At 35.3% G+C, this 25460-nt stretch overlaps 3 protein-coding genes across 5 annotated transcripts; 1 reads left to right on the top strand and 2 right to left on the bottom strand.

Moving 5' to 3' along the window:
• Positions 1-456: 456 nt before the first annotated feature.
• Positions 457-6079, bottom strand: LOC136813309 (probable serine/threonine-protein kinase MARK-A). 3 transcript variants are annotated; one of them, XM_067069826.1, is made up of 8 exons: positions 5967-6079; positions 5356-5389; positions 3379-3844; positions 3168-3213; positions 2592-2832; positions 1884-2008; positions 1565-1656; positions 457-1048 (listed from the first exon to the last, which is right to left on the bottom strand). In XM_067069826.1, exons 1-8 carry the CDS (start codon positions 5969-5971, stop codon positions 966-968), a joined length of 1092 nt encoding a protein of 363 aa, XP_066925927.1. In that variant the 5' UTR covers positions 5972-6079; the 3' UTR covers positions 457-965. The 3 variants fall into 3 exon arrangements, with proteins under 3 accessions (XP_066925927.1, XP_066925926.1, XP_066925928.1); XM_067069827.1 differs by lacking the exon at positions 5356-5389 and adding an exon at positions 5586-5677 and having other exon boundaries at positions 458-1048; XM_067069825.1 differs by lacking the exon at positions 5356-5389.
• A 124-nt stretch (positions 6080-6203) lies between these two features.
• On the bottom strand, positions 6204-15163 carry LOC136813246 (maternal embryonic leucine zipper kinase-like). The gene is made up of 12 exons (XM_067069759.1): positions 15015-15163; positions 14598-14689; positions 14129-14245; positions 13489-13632; positions 12356-12382; positions 12068-12167; positions 8259-8293; positions 7860-7958; positions 7327-7363; positions 6859-6890; positions 6485-6580; positions 6204-6347 (listed from the first exon to the last, which is right to left on the bottom strand). The coding sequence occupies exons 1-12, from the start codon at positions 15106-15108 to the stop codon at positions 6204-6206; spliced, it is 1017 nt and encodes a 338-aa protein (XP_066925860.1). The 5' UTR covers positions 15109-15163.
• Positions 8606-10270, top strand: LOC136813232 (melanopsin-like). Its single transcript, XM_067069745.1, has 2 exons — positions 8606-8794; positions 9099-10270. The coding sequence occupies exons 1-2, from the start codon at positions 8722-8724 to the stop codon at positions 10226-10228; spliced, it is 1203 nt and encodes a 400-aa protein (XP_066925846.1). The 5' UTR covers positions 8606-8721; the 3' UTR covers positions 10229-10270.
• Positions 15164-25460: the final 10297 nt, after the last annotated feature.

A 25460-nucleotide genomic window follows, 5' to 3' on the forward strand; every position in this document is an offset into this window, starting at 1 on the left:
CCTTCCGCTGCGATGGAGTGTTGGTGAGAGAGGGGATAGGCGATGAGAGAAGTGTTGCTATTTATAAATCATACTTCATCGCAGAGGTCCCCGTACGGGAATTTTTTTATCAAACAGACAATGCGCACAGAGTGTACTACGAAACGATAAACGTGAGATACACTCTGCTACAGAGTACCCTAGTCACAGATCACGTGGAATAAATCTGCAAAAATTTTTCCCAACGAGAAAAATACCATCATCCTCATTGGAAAACTAGGTCAAAAATCTCATAAGAAATGTTGTTGAAATTTCTCCACTAGATTTTTGAAGGTGAATTTCCAGGCACAATGGTACCTAGCCATATAAAATAGAAATATTGAAATCGGGTCACTGAGGCAGGGATGGTATCATCCCAAAAAAGGGATTTAAAGACTCATAAAAGTGAAAAAAATGTTTTTAAGATTTTTTAGTAATACTTCATTTTGCAGTGAAATTTTATATACAAATCAGATTAATAATATTAGTATTGTTAACTTATTATATGTAAAAAATAATACAAAAATAATTGACAAAAATAATAAACTTGTTGTTCTGTATAAGATTTTTCTCATATAATTTTGTTTTTAAATATATTGAATTTTATTACGATACATAGAACTTTCAGAAAAAAAAACAAAAAAATATTTTTTCAGGTTTCTGAAAGTTGAAGCGAAAAATCTCTAGTATTTACAAATTATATTCTAAAATCTCTAAAATATGTCCAGAAGACCAGCTCCTGCTAATAAAATCTACTATACCAACTAAAAATCATCTATATGAAAATAGTATCGGATAGAACGATAGAAGACAAAGTATTTGGTAATGTAGCTGTACAACTTATGAGTTTCCAAGTCCAGCGTGTCTCAAATCAATAGCCTGATGCAACTCTGAAGAAAAATTAAGAGGTATGTTTCGTCACACAAATTTTTGTTACGATAGTCTGGCTACAGCTTCATGTAAGTTAAGATAAGCTCAACTAATTCTTTGTATTTCCATGAATCACCTTCAAGTCTTTTTCGCCGGATTCCTGAAAATAAAAATAAATGTGAAACAAATTACACAGAGTGAATGGTGTTCAAGCGGTACGCAAATCCACCGCAAATTTTTTGTCCCATTTCCGTCAAACCGTCTAAAAAGAAACAAAAAATTCCATATTCTTTGAGGTCCCAAATTTCCGAAACTCGGTCGAAATTTTTGTCGGATTCCGCCACCCGTTCGAAAGAGGACAGATTCTGCTCCTCCGCCAACCGCCAAACCCTCCTCTTGAACCACTGCATTTCTCAAACTGAGGATGATACTTTTCTTATTCCCTCTTGGCAACCCATTCAACTGCTTGCAAAGTAAACTAGAAGACTTAGAAAAACATGTTCAGAATTTGGGGTTGTAACGCTTGATGGGACCTCTGATCATCGATTCGATCTTCTGAAGTTACACGTGTGTACCCCTAAACCCCTCCTGGGGAAGTTTTTCCCCAAAACAAAAGTCCCAGGGAGCTATCACCATGGGAACAAAAACTTTACATTTCACCAATAAGCTCATTTACCTGAAACATTTTCCATGTTGGGCACCAGACAAATTTCCAACTCAAAAACTGTAGATGTTTTTTCTCCCAAAAATTTGCATTTGAAAAGGTAGCTGAAATAAAAAAGCAAAAATTAAAGGTTGAAAATCTGTCCAATAAATCAAGCCCTAAATCACGATTAGATAAAGGTTTTATACCTATATGAAAAAACTAGATGAAAATATTGTTCTCTATCAAATTATATTTATCATTCTTTTCCAAACAAGCTTCAAATTTCAAATCTCACCTATTGTTTTTATTTTCCATTCTTTCACTAAATATTTCAAGATTAGAATCTCACCTATCGTTACTATTCTTGTATGATGTTAAATTCTCAGATGTCACCAGATTTTTTAAAACACGAGATAGTTCTTCTTTCAATTCATTCGGTGGTCGATATGACGTATTCTCCACATGGTAGATACCCTGATAAAAGAAACCAAATACGTCAATTTTCAGGATTCATAATTTGAAACCAAGAATCAATTCTCTTGGTAATGAATACATCAAAGACTCGAGACTGTGGCGGATCTGAAGGAGTCCAAAATTTATAACAGAGAGCCCTCATTCCTTTACAATATAAGGAGTATGGGATAAATGAAGCACTTCCCATCATAAATTTTAAAGCCCGTCCCTCATTTCCGCCACAGCTATCCAACTAAAATTCATAGCATCGATGAATATTTTTATTTTTCATTTTCCTAGCATTCTGGGCACTAAATTAAACAATTTAACCTATGAATAATGTTTTTCTAGGGTAAAGCGTTGAGAGGCACGACAAGCAAAGAGTTTTTTCACATAGTTTGCATATTACCTCTATTTTCGAATATGACCTAAAAGTCAACAAATTTAATCATGTCTAAATTTTTTTAAATTTTAAACTTAACAGGAATTAGAACCACTGTGGATAACTCTTGGGAGTTTTTACCTACGAAAAATAAACAGATCCAAGTGGAAAAGCTATCTTACTTCGAATAACCGAAGTTCACTTTTAAAATATCTTACAAACCTTCGCTTTCCTTGGTTTCACTTCATGCTTGAAGATCCCAGATAGTCTTTGGGTGAGTTGCATCATAGAGCGTGCTTTCTTTGGTCTATCGGCATCCTTCTTTATTTTCGTTCTATCATATTTATTTTCTAAAGAATTCGTTTTTGAAGATTTTCCATTATCATTATTATTATTACTACCGTCCATTTTTGATGGTACAATCTTTGTACTGTTCAATTGGTCTATACAAGAAACAGCAAGTCTAAAAAAGAGGAAACATCATTATAAAGTTTCTTTAAAAGAGCAAACTGTATGAGAACATAAGGCTTCGATGGCCAAACTATGAAGAAAGAGTTAAGAACATTTTAAGACTTTTTGGACTCTAAAACACCTAATTTCTAGGAAATTGCACAAAAACACTCACTAAATTAATATTTAAGGCTGTTATTTGAATTACAACATTTAACAGGTAGCTTTTAAGATTGATAAAAGGAAAATAGCAACTGATTCCCCTCGCAGAAATTGATACTACATCCCTCTTGTTTATCGATTAAGGTGAATTCGTAATGAGTCGGCTATCTGAAAATGAAGATTTACCTTTTCGTGTTTTTGAGATTGCTCGTTTCTCTCTGAATCCTGATATCTGAAAAAAGAGAATCTCATTCACATTAATATAATAAGCTTCCGATATGTTTCTTATATCAACCCTTTACCCAATATGTTGAAGGACAGTAATGATAACGTTCGCTAACTTTATTGACATATTCATTCAAGCTTTTATAGCTTTGAGAAGGAATACTGTTATTACCTGGCGTATTCCTGCTTTCTACTTTCGGGCTCGCGCCTCGGCCTTCTTCAATGACGCCTAGATTGTCACGCGAGCGATCGACTTTATTGATGGCCGTGGAATCGATAGTACTGGATCGTTTTCTCCGTAAAAAGTTATTAGCGAATTCTTTGAATTTACTTGTCTCTTGTATACTTGATTTGCATTTTTCTTGTCGCGCGTGTTTCTTTGATGTGTGTGTTGTCTGCTGTGTCGCCGCTGTCTGTGAAGGTGTCGTGTCATATTGTTGTGAGATCCTTTTATGTTTTGATGTAGAGCGTTGTGTGTGATTGTGAGTATGGTGTGTTGAATAGGGTTCTTGTGTTTGCTGTGTCGAATGTGGTAAGTGTTGTGACGACTTTGCCGACGACTCAGATGTGTTGGTTGGAGTCGCATAGGTCGTCTCATACACGAAACTGCTTGATGGACATAAAAATCCTTTGCCAATCTAAAAAAAGAGGAGAGATATTTTAGAGAAACATTTAACAGCATTGCAAGACCAATAATCTTTCATTTATCTTGGCGAGACTCAAACAAAACCGTTTGGCCAAATTTAGCGATGTTGTTCAAAACTCTTACATCCCACCCAGCTGTCTTGAAAAATTGTTTCGACATTCATCTTAGAACGTTATGTGGATGTTATAACTAACACTTTTTTATGACAGCCCGGTGAGACCCATCTCCATTAATAAAAATTAGCTAAAAAATCGAATCCCCGCTGAATTGTAGACGATAGAATTTTGAATTTAAACCCACAAAAAAAGAAGTTTTCTCATCTCCATTAACATTATTATCCTTTCATTATACCCAAAAGAGGTCTCCGAATCGCTAAGACACCAGAGATGTGTTAGGTTGTTTAAACGTTTGGTGCTCGCATGAAATGCAGGTAATGTTGGCAGATTAACCAGTCTGATTATAGGCAAAAATCTCTTGAATAAAAAAAAATTCAAAAATGGGACGATGTTGTATTTTACTGTAATATGCCAGAGAGAGAGGAAGAGAGAGAGGGATAAATATGAAATGGAGATGAAAATAATATTATCAGGAAAGTTGTTGATGAGGAAAATTATGAAAACGTCTATGGATGTTGAGGTATGGGAACTAATAAATCACAGTATGGATGGGCACTTGTTAAACCTCTTTAAAGAGCTAGCAAGTGAATAAATATTAGTTCAGGTAGAATCATCATTAATCAAACATTTGAGCTTGGAGAAACCACACTATTCAATTTCATAAGAATTTCAAGCACAATCAAAGAAAGACGGTTTCCACAAAGTAAAAAAAAACAAACAGAGTCTAGCCGTTTTGATGAAAATTTTTAAAAATCACTCAACAATTTTAAGATGGATGGTAAAAAGATATCACTCAGGGAAAAACTTTTGTTGGTAGGCAGTTGTATATAATATTGCGAAGTCGGGAAACTATTTCGAGTAGTGAGGGATGTGTGATGATTTCCAGTGGTAAGTTCGTCAAATAGGTTAGGGAGTTTGTCAAGAAGTGATGTCAATTTTCTGGGGGAAATAATTTTTCCCAGAAAGCTTTGTGTTTGTGATGAAGTGGTAAGTGTTAGTGAAAATGTACTTTTTTGTTAGTAATTATTTTTTTGGTGTTTAAAGAAATGTGCAATACATATTAGTTGTTGTGAGTGTGGCATGAAGTTCATGATACAATGATTTCGTAAATCAGGTATTTGCTTGGATGTACAGTGCAGACTTGAAAAGTTGCAAACTATGAACGAGAATTTATTCACAAATATTATATCGTACTCTTAAAATGTAGAATAGACTTTGAAGTTGATATAATTTTGAGGCTTTATAAGCTCCCGACCAACCAACACCTGATTTACAATTTCAACTATTTTCATGAACTTGCCGCCCGTGTTTCGATATAAACGGTTCGTAGTTAGGTAACAAAAAAGTTTTTGGGTAAAAAATATTTTTGATTTTCACTACCACTTACCCCTTCCTGCACAATATTAGTACTACGGGTTGATCTAAAGAAACACAAGAGAAAAAAAAAGTAAACAAAATAGAAAAAGAAAAGAGACCCATTTATCTAGAGAAGCTACCAATAAAAACACATTAAAGGGATATTTTTCTATTTGTAGGAAAGATAACATCGAGTGGATCTTATTCAAGGTAGCTCCTCTTGACAAAAAGTCACATACAGAGTTGGTGAAAATATCTTACAATGACTTCAACAGCACTCATCAGGTTTTTCCAGTGCTAAAAGAGCCTTTTCTTTTAGCCAATGCAATGTTAAGCTTTTGATTGGTTGTACCCTAATAGAGTTCATACACAAATACATTTAGATGAAATACTCATAGAGTAAATTATTCATAAAACTCCAGCAAAAAGAACAAAAACCTCAACTCAAGTAATTTCTAATTTCGTCTTTAAACTAAAATTAAGCAGAATATAAGTTTATTCGCCTTGAAAACTAAATCTGAATGCTATAGCCCATTCTTCTTATCATAAGGCCGGGGTTGGGTCCACACTTTAGCGTCGAATGACGTCATCAGCAAAAACCCAAAGCCCTTGTTATGGGTTGATGTATCAGACTTCACTTACTTCATAGCTTCGCCAATGAAATGGTCCCGTTTCAGCCAACATTTACATAGGAAAGATAATTTTTCTTCAGATGACTTGCATAGAATGAAATAGATGGCTGTCAATTGGTTGTATTTGAACTGTTAATGAGAAGATAAAAACACTGAACATGACTTTATGCCTAAAGCGCTCAAAAACTCATAGAAAATCAATGATAAAAAATTTTAAGAAAAATTAAAGATCGGACACTAAATTTTCCTATGTCAGCATTGCACTGTGGTCTGTGGTAATATCAGAAAAGCTATGGTAACTTACAGCTGATAATTTCTTTTCTGCGTACACCAATGACCATTTGAAGTAAGCAGCGATAAGCTGTACTGCACGGTAATTCAATGCATTTCTCTGAAAAAGAATTCAAGGTGTTTAGAATTTTCACAGAAATAGTGTCAAAAAAACTTTCAAATTCTTCAAAAGAAACATTATTAGTTTCTACTTCGCATAGTTTTTTTTTACCGGAGTAAAAAAATGAGGGTCCTTACAGTGATTTTTGTTTCTTGAGGAATGCAAATGGAGCTTGAAGCCATCCATGGATGGGAGAGAATTTTCTCGATCGTTATTCGTCTTTTTGGATCAGTCTACAAAAACAAAACAAAAGACATATTTAGGCTGAATGGGTGTTACAAAGTTTCGCCAAACTTGAATGTTGCATTTCGAGATGTATTCTGGAGCAGTAGACTTTCACGCTTGTTTGAAAATCTGAAATTAAATTCTCGGATTCAAGCCATGACTTGCGGTAACTCACAAGAAAATTCAAGCGCGGTAAGAATTGTCCAAAGAATGAGGATCGTCTCAAATAGAACAGGAAAATTTGTCTCAAAGGGAAAATTTTGAATACAATGACATGGTTACCTACCTCTAACATCCCATTCAAGAGAGATAAACTTTCTGAAAAAGGAGAAAGAAATGAAAAATGAAAATCAGTTGGAAGCAAACGAAGATCACGCTTGTTTCTTCAGACTCCTGCTCCGAATTTTTTTTTAAATCCTGGAGATTTTAATCAAAAAAGGCGACTCACCTATTTGTACTATTTTGTGTATTTTATCTTATAATTTTTTTTTTATAATTTCTGCAAGATGGCTATCATCAACACGAGGGAATTAATTTCAACTAATTCAATCAATTGTCTTTAATATATCTAATGAGGTCATCTTGGGAATTTGCACTTTATTTTGGGGCAAGGTAAAATAAGACTGAATATCACACCCAAACTTCGCGAGAAATTGAGAATATAAGACAAAAATGAAGGGAATATTCACATCTTGATAAAAATAATGTTTTGGTATGGGGCGGGAATAAAATGAACGTGAAGAAGAAAACTTACTGGGTGATAACCAAGGCGGTTTCGCAAATTCACCTTTCTATAGAAAAAAAAGTTATGAATTCATCAACAATAGGTTTGGTTGCGAAAACGAGGTTGCGAAGACGAGGCTGTTCCTTCCTTCCAGTGCTTGTAATAGAAAGTTCGTGTGATGAAGAATAAAGATCATGAATCAAGGTCTTTTCAAATAGAACTGTGAAATAGAATCAAGTTCGCCAAACTTGTTATCATTTGAAAGATTTGAAGTTGATAAGTGAACGATAAACATAGGTTTTTTGTTTCGTTGTGGCAGCCTATTTTATCGTATTAAGTTTTAAATAATTTTTAGTTAGAGTTAAAACTTTATAAAAAATAGTAAATTTACAGCTAGTTATTGACTATATCTTCCTTGCTTGTAAAAATTACTTTTAAAATTTAGATTTTAAACAAAATTCAAATTTCACTTTTCACAATGGTAAGGAAAGTAACCTTCCAGTTCTTCGACTTTACAATTGAAGATTTGCGAAATGTGAATATTTAGTTGTTAAAACTGTTACCTTAATCTTTTTGTAAAGCTCGACAGTAGATTCATGGTCAAAGGGTAGGAAGCCACAAAGTAAAGCATAAAGTACAACACCCAAACTCCAAATATCCGTCTGAAAAGAAAGAAAGTTGAAACGGAATGAAGAAAGAGCTGTTGTTTCCTAAACGAGATATAAGTCAATTTCGGCTATTATCTAAACTTTTAAATATTCTTCTCAAAAATACTTTCCCAACTGTGTATAATATTTTAATTTAACAGGAATGGGTTCTAAGAAATCTTTAAAAAGGGGTGTGTCCCATACTTTGAGACAGACTGTTTATCTAAAATCGAAAGACTTGAAATAAATATATTATGTATGCGATTCAGGTGGTTTCGACAAAAAAATCAATCATTATTGTTTGTGAATAATTACCTTATCTCCAAAGTATGGCTCTCCAGAAATCAGTTCTAAAAGATAAAAAGATAAAGATGAGCATTGTCAGTTTCCAATACCTCCTTGATTAAAAGTTTGAATAGAGTAGGCGGGTGTATGTTTATGAAATATTCATAGTGAGGATGTTTACAAAGTTCAGGATGATAAAGAGAGCTCCTATGGAGTCCAAGATAATGTAGGTACTTTTGTATGTAATAGCTATGAGAATTGAATTGCATCTTTTATAATTATCTTATTCATAATCTTTTAAGTGCTATTTATTATAGATTCAATCATATGACAGAGAATATATTGATTATATAATATTGACTTGAGTAAGTGTTTGAGGAAGACTTTGGCTAGATTGAAGGCTAGATATCGAGAAGACAAAAATTCTTATGGTCACGTTACTGTCTCATTAAAAATCCAATAATATTTTATATGAAGTTGAAACACAAAGGAAATGACCAAAAATGATACTTTGGATGATGGTTCAAATTCCTTGTATTATTTCTTCACATGTGGCATAACATCAGGTACTATGCACCGAATGATTTTGAGACTCAGTCCGTTAAATGTTTTTATCTTGATATACTTTTGGGTAAGCTTTTTGGAGCACAAACTATAGGTCTAAAAACAGACTAGGTGTATCGTTAACTTGGTCGCCTAGCTTATACATTGTTTACACATGATTTCCTGAGAAAATCTATCGAATCAAATGACTCATTTTCTGCCCCTTGTTTGAGCTAAATTGATACAATCATAAAATTGCATATTCTACGAGGAGTCCGGGCCGCAAAATGGAAAGTAAATTAGACCGAGCATTTTTCTATCTTTTAGGCACCAAGTATCCATTAGACGATTCCAATGTGAATGCGATCCTGGCATCGATCGGCGTCAATCTCATTATTGGTGCATCAACCATCATTTCAAACTTCTTGGTCATTCTGGCAATCTATCAAACCCCAACACTAAAAACACCATCCAACTATCTCCTAATGAACGCTGCAATTAGTGACTTTCTATACGGCTTAATATGTATTCCACTATTCTCAGGTAATTTTCTACGGATTTACATACAAAAATCGCATGATTGTAATTTATTCATTATCATGATGGCATCAATACATTTCTTCGGGATTTTATCTTTCTGGATCATCTTAGCGGTAGCCGTGGATCGATATATAGCCGTCTTCAAACCTTATTACTACCACGAACATATCAGCTGTGAAGGAGTACAGAAATACCGCTACGGCATCGTGACTCTATGGGCGGCTGATGCTATATTTGTTACCGTGGCTTTAGCGCTGAAAACCTTTAACGCTATTCTCATTTTCGAAGCTGCTTGTTTTGTATTGATTGGTGGGTATAGTTTTTTCATTCACATCAAGATTTACAATCAAGTTCGATCCGTTAGTTGTGATATCCAAACACAGCAAACACCAAATATGGAAAGACATTTCAAAGAACACAACATAAATAGTGAGCAAGTGGATTCAGCCGATAGAAAAAAGTCTTTAGAAAAGTCGACGTCGATATCAAAAGTGGATCTCACAAATGGACATCTATCTTCACCCAATAGACAACAAGACAAAACACAACCAAACACATCTAAAATAACTAATAAGCCAACTTCACGTACAAAACCATCACAAAGACGTTTAACACGCCAGGAAAGACGAGTAGCCTTATTAACGTTCCTTATGCTAGCTTCTATGTTCATTGGATATATTCCTTATGCAGTTGTTACAGCTGCATGGCTGTCGGGGATCGACACCGATTGGACAACAGTGTTGAATATGTGGGGCTTCACATTTATCGCTTTAAAGACTTTATCGAATCCGATTATATTTTGCTTTTCGTTAAAATCAATTCGTAATGCCGTTGGAAAGATATTGACAAGAGGTCGAATTCGAAATAAACATGAAATTACTTCGACAAGTGCGAGTAATAGAGACAATGTTTGTTAAAAATCTTTTATAAATGTAGTATTTTATACTGAAAGAAATATTGCGGACTCGATTTTTTATCTTTGATTGAAAATCTCATAATTCCCATTTTCTGAAATTCTGTTTAGATGAATAAAACCTGTGAATCTCCCAAGTGCAATATGATTTGAATAGTTAACAATAAAACTTTTCTTCCGGCTTTCACGAGGGTTGTTTTGAAGGGTGTTTAATTCTCTTCAAAAAGGGGGTTTTACAGACAAGAATCAACTAATGGGTATGCTTTTAAAATATTTGTGACCCACATAAAAAAGAAAACTAAAAAAATGAAAATTGAAAGTGCTAGAAAGTAAGGCGGGATAAAAAGATAAAAATAAAACCACTTTTCTTCAGTTGGAAGCTTCAAGTGATACTAAAGTATATATTCACGGCTAGAACCCTGACGATACAGTTTTTCGGTACGAATTTCTGCGCCAGTTTTCAGAGAAATTTGATCTAGTTTCTATTTCACACATAATGAAAATAGAAGAAATACAAAATTCGAGTAGACATTTTGTTTACGGATGTCACACAGCATGGCAAATGTATCCGTTATATGAGCCGTACAAAACAGTAATGCTATTGTCCATCCCAGCTGATATCATACTGGCATTATTCATCATCCCTACAAATCTAATAGCCATCATTGTAATCCTCAAGAATAGAGGTTTACAGACATTGACAAACTTATGTTTAGTTAGTACAGCAGTTTGTGATGTTTGCGTGGCAATCCTACCGTTACCATTATTTTGTGCAAACTTTTTGTTAGCGCTTGACCGGCGGCACGATTGTGGATTGTACGTCACGATGTATTTCATTACACACTATATGTTCAATGTTTCTTTCTTTATGGTGTTCATGATGATCACTGATCGTTACTGTGCTGTATTATACCCGTTCAAATACCAACGTTTCCAGGCTAGATGTTACGTTTGGATTATACTCTGTATTTGGTTACTCATCTTCGGTATGATGTGCATTGTGATTTTTAAACCGCTTTTAATATTGTTGATGTTGGTGGAATCATTTTCTTTCATTGGTTCCTTGGTTTTCATTGCTGTTGCTAATTGGCGTATAAGAGGTGTAATGAAATTAGCTAATCGAAAGATTCATAAATTGACACCCGCCGCCCGACAACCGACGCCAACGATGGTAGCACCTTTCGTTCTCGGAATAAGAAACCAAAGGGAGAAAACTCAGATAACTGAAATGACTGAGGTCGAAAGAGAAACAAAGGTACGTCATAAAAACGCTTTGAATCCAAACAACGAAACACAGAATGCTCAAACGACAGTAACCAAACATAACAAGCAAAACCGTCAAAAAGAAATATTACTTTTCTTAATGGTTTTTACAAACATTTTATGCTATATACCCTTCGTTATTTGTGCACTTTCATGGACTTTTGCCGAGAATGCGGACTGGGTACAAACTTTGAACATGTGGGCCTTTTTCTCAGCTTCTTGCAAATCCTTAATCAACCCACTACTCTATTTTTACGCCTTGAAACGGATGCGAACGGCTATGAAACGGTTGTTAGGATGGGGCGAGAAGAAATCAAATCACGTACACGATATTATTGCAACGAGCGGGCACTAGAAAGTCCAGAGCTCGAACCAAATAACTGTTATAAAGTTTAAAGGTTGACTAGAGAGTAAACTCAACTCTCCCTTTTAAATGTTGTGAACAAACTATAAAAGTCTGCAATACAAGGTATTGGTGAGATCTACCTATGAGTATTATGAGTTGTCAATCTCAATTCTGTGTGTTTCTGATACAAGTTAGATAGTGAAAATGGAATAGTTGAAGAAGGGTGTATTATACCTGGTGACGCATAGAGAACAGACCCCGCTCTGGTTCTCAAGGCACTTGTTAAACCATTCTCCGGTTTTGCTGATAAACCGAAATCGATGATCTTGATATTCTATGATAAAATAAATGACAGTTTTGATTTGAGACATCGGAATAAGAGCCTATTGGACTAGAGAGACCATTGTTAGTAATAAACAATATTTCTTAATAGTATTAGGAGCATTTGTCCATAAATTGAAAATTCTGTTCGTTTGAATTTGATGGAAGTAAAATTGAATATGGATGAAGATAATTTTTTACCTTATCATCATCCAGTAACATGTTCTCCTGTAAAATATCAACAAAATGAAAATTTTTAAACGTTTAGAGTAAAGTCTCATTAACTTTCTTTAACTCGAACGAATTTATGCTCTCCGTGCGAGTTCGAGTTATGGAGAATTATATCCGCCATAGTGGGCAACACCCCTCCAACCCCCACCTGAAAAAGGTCACCCCCACCTACATAGGGTTACCCCCACCTGAAATCTCATATCAGCCCAACCCCCACCTTTTTCAGCAACCCCCACCTAAATTTGTAAAATCTTCGAACCCCCACCTGAAAATTCAGTTTATCCTTTTTTCCTTTAGGAAACATATGTCATAGGTAATGGATATAAAGAGATGTGCTTTGTTTGAACACTCACTCATTAAAATTAGTCATTTGTTTATATTTTTATCTAGTATAGTATGTGGAAAGTTGAAAAAGACAAAAAAGTACAAAATCAAACGAAGTTAAATACAGAAAACTTAACAACCCCCGCCTGAAAAATGTTACCCCCACCTACATAGGGTTACCCCCACCTGAAATTTCTCATCAACCCAACCCCCACCTATTTTTAAAAATCTGAAAATCCTCAACCCCCCCCTGAATCCAGGGGGGGGTGCCCACTATGTCCGCCATATTTGATCGAAGTGTTTTTGAAAGTTGGTACCCGCAAAGAAGCCATTAGTGTTTGAAACTTTGCCTAACGATAAACGGCGCTACATCATTAGTGTACAAGCGAAGTTAGATCTAGCGCTCTCTCCGCGGGTAGCAATTTAAAAAAAACTCCGATCATAACTGATCATAATATTTTGCTTGGCCGATTGTAATAGAAAGCTAAAAATATTAAAAAATATCGATTGTATCGTCAAGGTATTTTTTATTATGACTAAAATAAAGGAAAAAAAACATTAATATTACAAATATTGAAATCTATAAAAATCATTCTACGCTTACTAACAAGTATCTACCCTTTTGAGGACGGCGGACGGGATTGAAACAATTAGAAACAAGCCACAGCGCTGGCCCGCAAATTTGAGGATGGTAAAAAGTGCTGATTAGCCGTAGTCAATCAGGATCTAGATCAAAGCTAACCGGAGATAAAGGCGAAAGGTAAGTCAATAACACTTACTGGTTTTAAATCTCTATGAGCATATCCATGTTTATGAAAGTGAGCAACAGCTGATAAAATTTGACTGAATAAATATCTTGCTTCCCTCTCTTCTAGCCGCTTCTTGGTGACGATGTAATCAAAAAGTTCACCACCAGGACAATGCTAAAATGAGGGGGAAAATATTCTATTATTTCTACCTCTTTTGTAAAAACATGATGTCATACGTAGGATTTGGAGCCACTTATTTTCAAAGGAGTGGTGGCCAAGTGCTCAAAGGCGTCAACATCTCAAACCAGGGATTCGCGGTTCGAATCCCCGTTCCTTCCAATGTTCCTTTCAGTTCATAGATAGCCCATACTGGCTGTGGACCCTATGAAAACAATCGAAAGCCTGTCTAAAATCCTAGAATACTGGGCTATCCACGTAAAATATCAACTCTAACTATCTAATCCAACTTGCGCGGCCTGCGTGGTTTTCATACAAAGGCTAGATTACCAGCGGTATACTGTTTCAATCGTTATCCGATATACGGCGCAAATCTTTGGCTTGCTTGGGAAAGGCTAAATATTTACATCTAGTCTTCAGCTTTAAACTCAATGGCCTAGTATAACTCTTGTAAATTGTTAATTAACACAAGCTTAAGCAATGTTGTTGTTACCTCGATAACAAGATAAATGAATTCTTCACATTCAAAGACCTCAAATAGTTGACAAACGTGCTGATGTGAAAGATGTTTTAACGCGTAAATCTCGTTGTAAGCTCGATGTAAGTCGTCCTATAAATGTGGAAAATAAAAATGAAGTAAAGGGTGGGTAGGGCGTGGTCGGGTGATAGGGACAAATTAATATTCGTAGATCTCGTCATTGTGAAAGTCTAAACTATTGGAAGAACAAGCCACCCCCCCCCGTTGCCTATTCTACAATATACTCGTCGATTCGACTTTCTTGTGAGGGGGGGGGGGGGTGACGATCTGGGTCACGGTAGGAACCAGGCCCGAAAACAAAAACAATTAAACTGCAAAGAACATATTGAAAGAACGGGACCTTGGTATGTGGGACCGATCCATTGTACCAATCATCGTCCGTTAAAATAGTTAAAAGAATTCCATAAAATATACTAAAAAATACCTTTTTCTTGAGGTAATTTTTGTTCATTACTTTGATTGCCACTTTTTGTCCGGTAGCTATGTGTTCGGCTAATATCACTTTCGCAAATCCACCTAAAACATTCAATTTATTGAATTACTATAAATTTGAATTATAGAGGGCTTTCTGTGGTGTTAGGGTTGCTGAATTGTATAGTGCCTGCAAAAAAATTGTGGCCGACGTTAAATAGGCAAAATTTTTGCATTTTTAACCTAAAAGCGACGTTATGCATTTTAAGTTTAGCTAATCTGAATTAAGATTAGCTAATCTGAATACTAAAATTGAGCAGTGGCGGATTAAGGGTCAGCGTAGGGGGGGGGGGGCGTTTTCTTACGGACGGTGTAAAGAGACCCAATAAGATACTCAATTCAAGACAAGGAAAGAACAAAAGAGAAATACCTGAGCCTAAAACTTTATTTTTATCTTCATAATATTTTGATAATTCTGGTGGTAAAATGATTTTGAATGACTTCGAGTCTTCTTTTTGTGGCATTCTTCCTTTCAAACCTGCTTTTTCGTCGAATTTGCCTTTAACGTTTGTTATTTTGATTCTATAAATTAACACTGGGAATATAACATACAGAAAAACAGTAGCATGATGGAGTCTAACTCTAAAGAAAATGTTGAGGAGACTCCAACAGAAAATTTATCAAATTCAAGTGGTCTTACTCTGGCCCAACGAACGGCAAAATTTGTCAGTCAAAACAAAATTACGATTCGCTGGTCTAAAAATTCAGTTCGCCTAATGTACATATTCATGCTAATCATTACACTGGGCTTGAATGTGCTTGCTAAGAATGTGCTTGCTAAGAATATGCCGGCCTAAATTCTAGAACAATTTCAAGTTAATTTTTCATTCGCCAGCCTATCAAAAACAAATTTAAGAGTATAGATTAAAAATATAAGCCGTTAGTTACTATAAAGTTAGTTGTCATTAGAAAATTATCAGTTGCTAAAAACTAAGCCTTTTAAATACATAACTAAGGACTAAAAACATTTCGTCTAGGAGTTTAACATCTCCGATTGTAGTAAAAATTTTCATTAACATATACCGATATAGAGGGAAGGAGAAAAACATATTAAGATGTTTGATAATAATAAATGACTGATGATAATTGGATTACAAGTAAGCGCTTGCTCGATACTGATTATGTAACCGGTCGCCTCTTCTAGAATTAGAACTAGAAAATCCTTACTGTACTTTTTATTAGGAAAGCAAACGAATCAACATACCTTTGAGCCAAAATACCAAAAGTCTTCCTGGAAAGTCTACTTATCAAATAAAGCTATGTAAAATCAAATCAAAACTCACATGCTTGTTTTCAGATAAGCGGCATTTTTAAAGAAATTCCTTTGAAAATGTATCTTTCCTGTTGACCTTTACCTTAATAATGCGATAACACATTACTAGATGTTTGAGCTACCTTTGACCTAGAAGATCTTAATAATGACGCGGTCATCAAAAATAAGAATTGGCAAGCCAACGAAGAAACCAGCACGCGAGTGCTTCATATTTTCATAAATGGAGATTTGCTTTGTGACACTCTCCATGACTGATTTTTTCATGTAACTTTGAATCTTTATGGCTAATTTTTAAATGTACGATGACAATCGAATCGTGAGATGTTAGTTAATGTTAATATATGTATTCTTTAAAGTCGAAAAAAAAGTGTACAAATATGTACTAGCTTTAAAGCTAATAGAGTTCGACTGAAAGAGATAAAGTATCAAAGGAGGCCCCCAGGGGACCCGAAATTAACAGGTAATTTCGGGCAATTAAAAAAATTTCATTCATGCATATTTTTTTTCGAAATTAAAACAAACCGGATTTATTGAAAATCGCAAAGGTGAAACCTTGAAAACTAAACCAGGAAAACTTTAAACCACCAAAGATTCGTTTCGTTCATTCTCCACCAAACCTATTGCGATCTAATGTCAGTGTCAAATGTGGTGTTAGTTATGACATTGAAAGCATTTTAATACTTTGAAAGTTTGTTCAAGATTAATCAATCAGAGAATGTTACTGTCGATGCTGTAACTTTGGTTGATGGCGGGTCGTCAAGAATCTATCGTACGAAGAACACACTTCAGGAAAATGACGTAGGCGGTAGGGGTGGCCATTCTAAGACTAATCCAATCAACAGATTAGATGACATAATACTCAACATCGCTGAAAGAGCGGAACCCTTTGTCAATCGTTTTGCTAAAATTGATTGCATTTTTATGAAAATGTTTCATCACATCCAAGAATGGTTGGTAGTGACTTCGCACCATTCTAAACTGTACACAGGTTATTATTTTCTTGTGTATTAAACCAACTTATTTTATGGGAATGTCATAAAAACGTTGTAGTAAAATTGTTCAGCCCATTCTTGGAAGATCCCTTCCACATCTCAAGGTTAAAATTATAATGGGTGGAAGTTTATTCAGGAAAAATATCGAAGAGAAATAATATTGGAAAGCCACAAACCTTTAGCAAAAATAACATGAAAAACATCCAACCAAAAAAATTATACATTAAAATTCTTTTTCGCTTTTACTTATGCATACCTATGTTGATTACACTTTAATGATATATTTTCAGAAAATAGCATTCCCAGGCACTACTGCATATTGTCTGACAAGTCGTGTGCAAATAGATAATCGTGAGAAAAACATTACTTTAAAAATATAAGAATTTGATTTGATTTGTTTGATGAAGAAAAAAAAAAAAGTGTAAGACTTTCTATTCAAGATATAAACTTTTCCGTTTTTTTCAAAACGTTAATTTTTCCATCTTTCTGAATTAGGAATATTTTCAGACACCTCTAAACCGTCATTAACCGTATTAGAGAAGGGTCGAAGAATCTTGTTAATTAGAGTCAAACACAATAAAAAGCTGGAAGGGGACAATACACTTCTCAACGACAATACATTTAAACCCGTATAAAACCTCAAACTTTTTAATGCGTCAAATCTTTCTGTACACGTTTTTTTTTTATAAGAACGTCAAAAATTTTCAAAGCCTTCGGATGTTCTTAGTTTTTTGGATTTGAAGCCTAAAAATGTTCTTAAAATGTTCTTATTTTCAGCATTTTTTGAGCATTTTGATGTAATTTCTTAAGAAATTGCATGTTTTTAAGTCTCCAAAGCCTCAGTATGTTCTTAGAATGTTCTTAAATTTTTGGGCCTCGAAGCCTTATGTTCTTATATAGTTTGTTCTTATAAAAAAAAAACGTGTAGTACGGATGATGTGAAAATAATTCAATTGGCTAAAAAGGACTTTGGTTTTTGAACACATGAAACTATGGAAAAATAAGGCTTTTGTGGGCTTTAATGCATCCAACACTGTAAGCTAGTGTGAAAGATTTCTGTTGTGAGCGACAGTGTCCGTAACCTCAAAAAAAAAGAAAAAATGTGAGAAGTGAAATACAATAAAAGAACTAATCATAATAATTTTCGCATTGCCTTGTCAGACCACCATGATATAGTTGTATGAATGAAAGAACGTGCATTATAACATGCATCAGTCAAAATAAAAGAAACATGGGTGAAGCCGTGAGATTCACGACTTGCCTGTGATATAACTTTAAATTTTCAGTGTTAACTACAGTTATTAAATCATCTTCAATAGCACAGTATGATAAACAACTTTACTGTTACACTACGACCGTTGTCGAAGGCGACTCGGAGATTTCCTTTTCATATAACTAACTACCAGAAGGCAGGGGAAGGCACGGAAATCCAAGAAACCCGGAAAAACCTTAATCCGTCTCTTTAGTAAGTGCGACCGCAGTCGGAGACGACCCGAAGGCTCCTCTTTCGACAGGCATCTAACCAAAGGTAGGAGAAGGCGACATTTTCTCTCGCTGGACGGTTCCACTTAACCTTGATCTTTCTGAGCATTAAGCAGAGAGGCAACAAGTACCATTTTGGAAATCTTTGGTATGACCCGGCTGGGAGCTGTCCCCACAACCTCACGCACAGTAGCTGAATGCTCTATAACTGCAATACGGTCGCTAAATAATGCATCAAGTTCCCTTTTGTGATGTCTCTGTTTTGACCCCAGCTTGCGGTTAAGCCTAAAACCTTGGGCACCGTAACCAGAAGCCCTATCTATGTGCTAGGGTCGTAGTTCTTTCATCATGAAATGAGTGGGCTTACCTCATACAATAGCAAATTAAAACCATGCTCACTCCAGGAATCTCGCCGAAAGGCATACTTGTATAATAATTACATTTTACACAAAAAGACTTAACCCGAGTTAAGTTAATAGGAGTTTTGATACGTAAAAGGAATTATAAACATTTGCTAAGGAGACAAACGTAATGTTATACACGTTTTTTTTTTATAAGGAACCTTAACTTTGCTCTGAACCTGGAGTTCCTTATTTTTACAGAGAATTTCAGCCTCAAAGTTCCTTATCGAGTTCCTTATTTACATAGCTGCTAAGTTTTGGATTTACAAAAATTGGATTCCTTAAAACTAGTTTTCCTATTCTCAGCCTGAGCAGTTCCTTAACAATTCCTTATTTTTTGGACCATTTTCAGCCTCGAGTTCCTTATAAACGTGTTCCTTATTAAAAAAAAACGTGTATAATCAGCTGTGGAGAACGAGCATGGGTGGTCGATCAATCATCTTCATTCCTTTCCCAGGTGGTACACAAAGTTGCTTCAACGTCCATCTAATGTTCAAAACGTCCATATGAAGTTGGATGAATGTTGAAAGAACGTTGTGTGACAGCTGGGTTTCCCTCCCATGGAGTTATTCATTTTGCGATATGCACCAATTCTTCACCAAGAAAATCAAAAGCATGTGAGATACCCCAGAAATAACCGTCGTGAAGCTGAACAAATCAACAGCCATGCAACCCGTCGTCAAACCGACGTTGTTTGTGGAAAGGTGTATCTAAAGGAAGTCCTACAGATCCTTAAACATATCGAGGGCCACAGATTGGAACCATTATGTGTAAAATTCTTATTATCACTATCCTAAATAGACTGAAAGGCTGGTATGACCAGACCCTACTCAACCAACAGCAATGCTTTCGTTCGGGAAGAGGAACCTCAGAAGGTAGCAAATAAGCAATATGATAAAAAAAGCCTGAATTCGTTTTGCTCGTCGACCTCAGCTCAGCTTTTGATCATGTCGTGAGAAATTAGCTATTCAAATCCATCCAACAAAGGTTTCCTCCTAATGCCGAATAACACACTCTTTCAAATTCTGGAGGATATCTATTCGTACACAACCACTGCTCTATCAGAAACACTGGAAGATATATTCAAACTAACGACTGAAGTTAGACAAGGTGGTCCAGAATTTCCTCCTCTCTATTTATTTATGGACTATGTCATGCGGGTGTCCGAACAAAAATGTGCTCAAGAGAATATCCAATTTGTTAAACTAAAATACAGAATACGTCCGACTGAAGGCACACGTGAACAAAGAAAGTCTAGATAACAAGGCCGTCCAACGGTGTCACTTGAGGACAAAGTTATAAAGAAGCTTAATGTCATTAAAGATCGGTTTTATAAAGATGCTTTGAAGTAGAAAGGAGGACATGATCATACAAACGTTGATCGCCGACTGTCGTCGCAATGATGATCCGGCTAAAGCTGCAAGCTACAAGTAAGTAAGTACTTTCATTCTTTGTTGAGGAAAGTCATGAACATCACTTTTCAACTTCAACCAATCAGATTTCATCATTTCGACTGGAAACGAAGAATATGGTTTAAACTCAACAAAGATTTTGGCTACTGAATCATTAGTGAGTAAAACTATGGTGCTCTGTGCTGAACAATACAGTCTTTTTTATATAATAACGTGTATAAGGCAGCAGCATACTTAGGCTCAAATTCGGTAAATAAATAAGCATAATACTAAGCATAACTCCAAGCTGAAATGCAAAAAAATCGTGCAGATTTTCTAAAACGCTGATCTTTTACCGGGTTAGTTTTAAGGCTGTTTGATTTTTTGTCAGACCAAAGATTTTCGCCTGCGGCGCCAAATTACAAAAGAACTTTTCAGAAGCATAAATTAAGGCCGAAAATGAGATTTTGCTAAGCATATTGAGCCTCGAGCCGATTTTCCCGTATGCTTATATGAAAAAAGAGTGTACAACTCCCCCTCCCCCCCAAAAGAAAGTAGTTTATTTTTTCACTGTAGTATATTTTTCAGTAAAATAAAACATACAGTACTTACGATATGTCAAGTCTACCAAAGGCTGTTTATTTAAGGCAGACACTTCGTTTGAGAAACAGTCCTGTCCTGTCTGTGCTTCAGGAACAAACAAAGTCAAGATCATTACACAGGTGACTTATTCTCGTGCGTGCAGGCTCATGCAATCTTTAGTTACTTTCAATGTTTATTTTCTTTTCTAATATTACTGTTTATAATTGTCTGATAAGGTTTCTTTGAGACCTCACGTTACATACAGTTTAGCATAACACAGGAATTTCTTTTAAACAATAGTTATCAGTATTTTAAGGAAGCTGTCACCTTAAACTATTACATAATACACTGTCAACATAAAATGTAGATAACCTGTGCACGAAGTTGTATGTGAAAATAATAAAAGCGTAAATTGGATCAAGGTCAAGAATCTAATAGAAGTAAACATAAGCTCTTCCGGATCCTCCCAGTTATAATTTTGAGTATAGAATAGATTCTTATAACTTTGCGACCTTCATAAAAGAGAAAGCCAAACCCCCGTGTCTAGAATTTCCTTCCAATGGAAAATATATGACCAAAAATCCTCCCTGGTAAGAGTACCCAAGGAAAATAAATTTGGCGAGTGGAGTAAATTAGTATTTGCTTAAAAAATAAAACCTCTTCTCGCCAATATCAATTGTCGTCAAAATCAGTTCACTTAGTAGAACCCATTCCGTACCATTGATATTTTATCCTAACGGGTTAAACGTTTCTACAAGGTCACTGAGACAGGGAGAGTGTATAAAAGCTAAACAAAAAGCCGATTATTTAATCTTTCGAAATACTGGAAAATTGGTTTTAAAATGTTAATTATACAATTACCTCAGACTCTCATATTTGTCAAGAAGGGTTTTTAGTTTCTGGAGTACAAGCTTTAATAGTCTCTTTCCAAGAAACATGCAGACTAAAGCAAAACAAAAATACATAAAACTTTCGAAAGCCGAATACAATCTGACTTTGATTTTGAATGACTTCAGAAAAATGTTCAAAGAAAGAAAGATATCGTACTTTCGTAAGAAAGAGGGAATAGAAATGACAAAAAATATATCAGCTTTTACATAAAGATCTTTGTTATGGCGGGCTTGACAAGTTGTTAAGATCAATATCAATATCATTATATGATCTTTAATATCCAATATCAAGTCTCTGGTGGATCAAGCGATAACAATTCTCTAAAAGCGCAGAATCCGCTCCGATTTCGACTACGTTTAAGAAATATTGTAACCCCTGGTTTTACTTTATGCCATTTCAGCTCGTTGAAGTCTCCTGGTTTATGATTGTCACAGCTGCAGAATGGAAAACAGGAATAATAAACCAGCCGAGGCTGGAAGGTCAGCCAATAGAGCTTAGCTAGATAGCTTTAATAAGTGGGTTAACAGATGTAAGAGATGTACTGAAACAGAGTAGACTAAAAATGTTGAATAATGTACAAAATGTGAAACATTTGATAACTTGATTTAAAATTATTTAAAACAAGCCTGAGAGCTTCTCCAACCCCCCCCCCCCCCCACGAGAAGAGATCAAAGTATACTTCTCTTTAGCATTGTAGCACTGTTTCTATGACATCAAAGGGGGGGGGTTTCATGGTTGGCGGAGGAGCGGAATCGGCCCTTTTTTCGGACGGAGTGGCGGAATTTAGCGAAAATTTAGACGGAATTACGGAAATTGGGTTCTCTGACGGAGACGGAAAATTAGACAATTTTAGTGCGGAAAAACGGAATTTAGCAAAAAAATTTGCGGAATTTCGGAATTGGTAAAAGATATTCGAAATTTGCGGAATTTTCGACAAAAATATTGAATTTCAAAGTAATTTTCGGTGACGGAATTTTGGTTCAATTTAAGACGGTTTGACGGAAATTGGAGAAAAAATTGACGGAGTTGCGGAATTGGGTACCCCCTGAAACCCCCCCATCAAACAATTAAGCTATAGTTCATTACTATAAAATAAAAGAGAAACATAGTGTAATTAAACTTTTTGTTAATTTCATTCCAGTCAGTTATGATACATTTTTTCTGTTGGATGTAGACAATATCCATATCTGACCAAAGTGTTATCTAGAAATAAATAAGAAAATTGCCAAAACGTCAGAACCAAAATAAAGATATCCATCAAATATACATAGAAACTGTACTTTTTGTTTTACTTGATAAAACTCCAATAACACTTTAAACTAACAAGCTGCAAACTTTAAGTCACAAAGCGCAAACTCCAGAAAAACACAATTTGCATCAAAATCTTTGCAAAACGTAGTTCATATTTATAACATTTCAACAGGAACTGTATTTTGGTAGACTTGGTCAAATTACAGAAACCGTTTGTCAGTTGTCTGCAAGGCCAATGAGGTACGTAAAAACTGACTGCTATTCAGTCAAAGCCAAAATTTGTCAAGGTCAGAAAAAACATAATTTACATCCAGTCTTCGTAAATAAATTTTGTAGTTTAGTACCGTCAAGTTACACAACATGCCCACAACCATCTTGAAGACTTTGCTGGTCGCAAATGATAATCGAAAGCAAAACTTAAAACTCATAACTATGCAGGGAAACCGAAACTCATTTTTCCCCCATTTTGCTTTAAACTCCCTTTTGATTGGTCTATGAATTTGGGCGATCGCTTTACCGCCTTGGCGGAATAAACACACGACCATAATAAATAAATTCAACAGGGCAGCGGAGTAGCAATTAATTTCAACTGGGAGTCCTCTCTTCTGTGCCAAGCACTGGTAGTGTTTTTTAAACTTTAAAACAATGTTAAATGAAGACCAGATGGATCTGTTTGTTATGACTGTGCAAGTTGTGACGAGAGTGTGCATGTTGTGTAACTTGACGGTATAATTCATTACAGTAAATTCTAGAAACCATTTTTCATAACTTTCTGCAGTCCGCTTTCTGCAAGTCTGATAAGAGATATGTATAAACTGTTATCGCCATTCATTCCATTCCATCATTCAGTCAAAACGTGCGCCAAGGTTAGAAAAGGTTAGAAAAACACAATCTGCGTCCGGAACTGCGTGAAAAATAGTTTGATCAATTTTAACAAGAACTGTATATATTAATATTAATATAATTGATCAAATTCCAAAGACCATTTGTCATAATTTTGCAAGTCCAATAATAGGAGATGTGATGTCATCATTTGGTTCCCGTCATCTGACCGACCCTGATTTACGGTCAGCAGGTAGAGTTGGAGAGTCGGAAAGCTTTTCCGCTGCTTTGCTGGATTTCCACTGTCGACCTCTGCACGCTCTGTGTTTACAAGTTTTCAAATCGAAGTAGCGAGCCGCATGCTAATGGAGAGTAAACCGAAAACCAGTTTATCCACGGTTTCTTAATTCGGATCAGTCCACACGGATTCCCTTTCAACAAGATGTAGCTGCTTCTTAAAAGAAAAATATTTTCGACCGACCGACCGAATGACCCCCACTTTTTAAAGTAGAAATGACGGGAACCAAACAATTTTTTGCGATTCGCCTTATCAAACACGTCCAAACCAAGTCCAAAAAAGCACGATTGCATCCAGGTCTTTATCAAATTTAGACAGTAGCTGTACTTTTGTAAACTTTATCAAATTCCAATAGCATTATAACACCATCAATCCCACCTAGAGGCAAACAAGAAAAATATGTTTTTATTGCAAAAACTAATAAAAAGCAGCAATAATTAAAAAGTATCTGAGTATCAGAAAATTCAACATAAACAAAAACTTGAGCAAACAGCTTTAAACCTTCAAAAGATGTAGAAAAAGAATCCCCTTGATGAAAATCATGTGTTTGATTTGCCGAGTTAAAAAAATAAAAGACAGAAATTGAAGCTTGCAACAGATTTACACTGGAAATACTTTGGTACAACACTGACTTATCACATCTGACTTATCGCTTGAGCCGCCATCTTGAAACACTATGATCTGTAAAAACAACGCACGCTAAAAGTACCCAAAAAGTTAACCCGATCGGAAGAAAGTTTAGAAATCAAAGTGAGATCGGGAAATCGGATTTTTTTTTTGTCGTCTTATGGTTATGGAACTGGAAAATTTTACCTATTTGAATGCTCAGCTTCGGCTGACCAATTATGCATTAATGACGGCCCTTTTGACTACCTATATGGTGAACTATCCCACTTCACAGACACAGACAACAGACAAAAAAGTAATTCTTTTGACTTAAAAATCAATTTAATACAGGTTAGATAGTTCCGAAAATAATTAATTGATAAAAGATAGCCGCTTAAAGGTTTTATTTTTACATTAGTGTTCCCATTTCATATAGATATATATTTTATATCAGGACAGTGTCTGCCTATTGTTATATAAGCAAAAAGTGTTTTTCTTTTCCTCTTTCTGACCAATCTTGCTCCACATTCATGTCAATCCAATTTAAAAAAGCTTGTGAATTAAAATTGATGAGTAAGCAAACGATATCACTCTTATTTAAAATCAAAACCTTTAAGATTTTAAAGACCCTTAAACTAGATTTTAAAAACATTCACAAGAGCAAAAATAAAACACCCCCTTCTCACAGACCCACTGGGACAAATTGGCCAAAATATCGTCCCGGTGGAAAATTATCAGCCAACTTTTGTCCCCATTGAAAATATTCAAATAAACCAATCCTCACTGCAAAATATTATGTGTTTTTCCTATCCCGACTGAATTTTCTG

Source organism: Clytia hemisphaerica, unplaced genomic scaffold (assembly GCF_902728285.1).
Source record: "Clytia hemisphaerica strain Z4C2 unplaced genomic scaffold, Clytia hemisphaerica genome assembly, whole genome shotgun sequence".
Lineage (NCBI taxonomy): Eukaryota > Metazoa > Cnidaria > Hydrozoa > Leptothecata > Clytiidae > Clytia > Clytia hemisphaerica.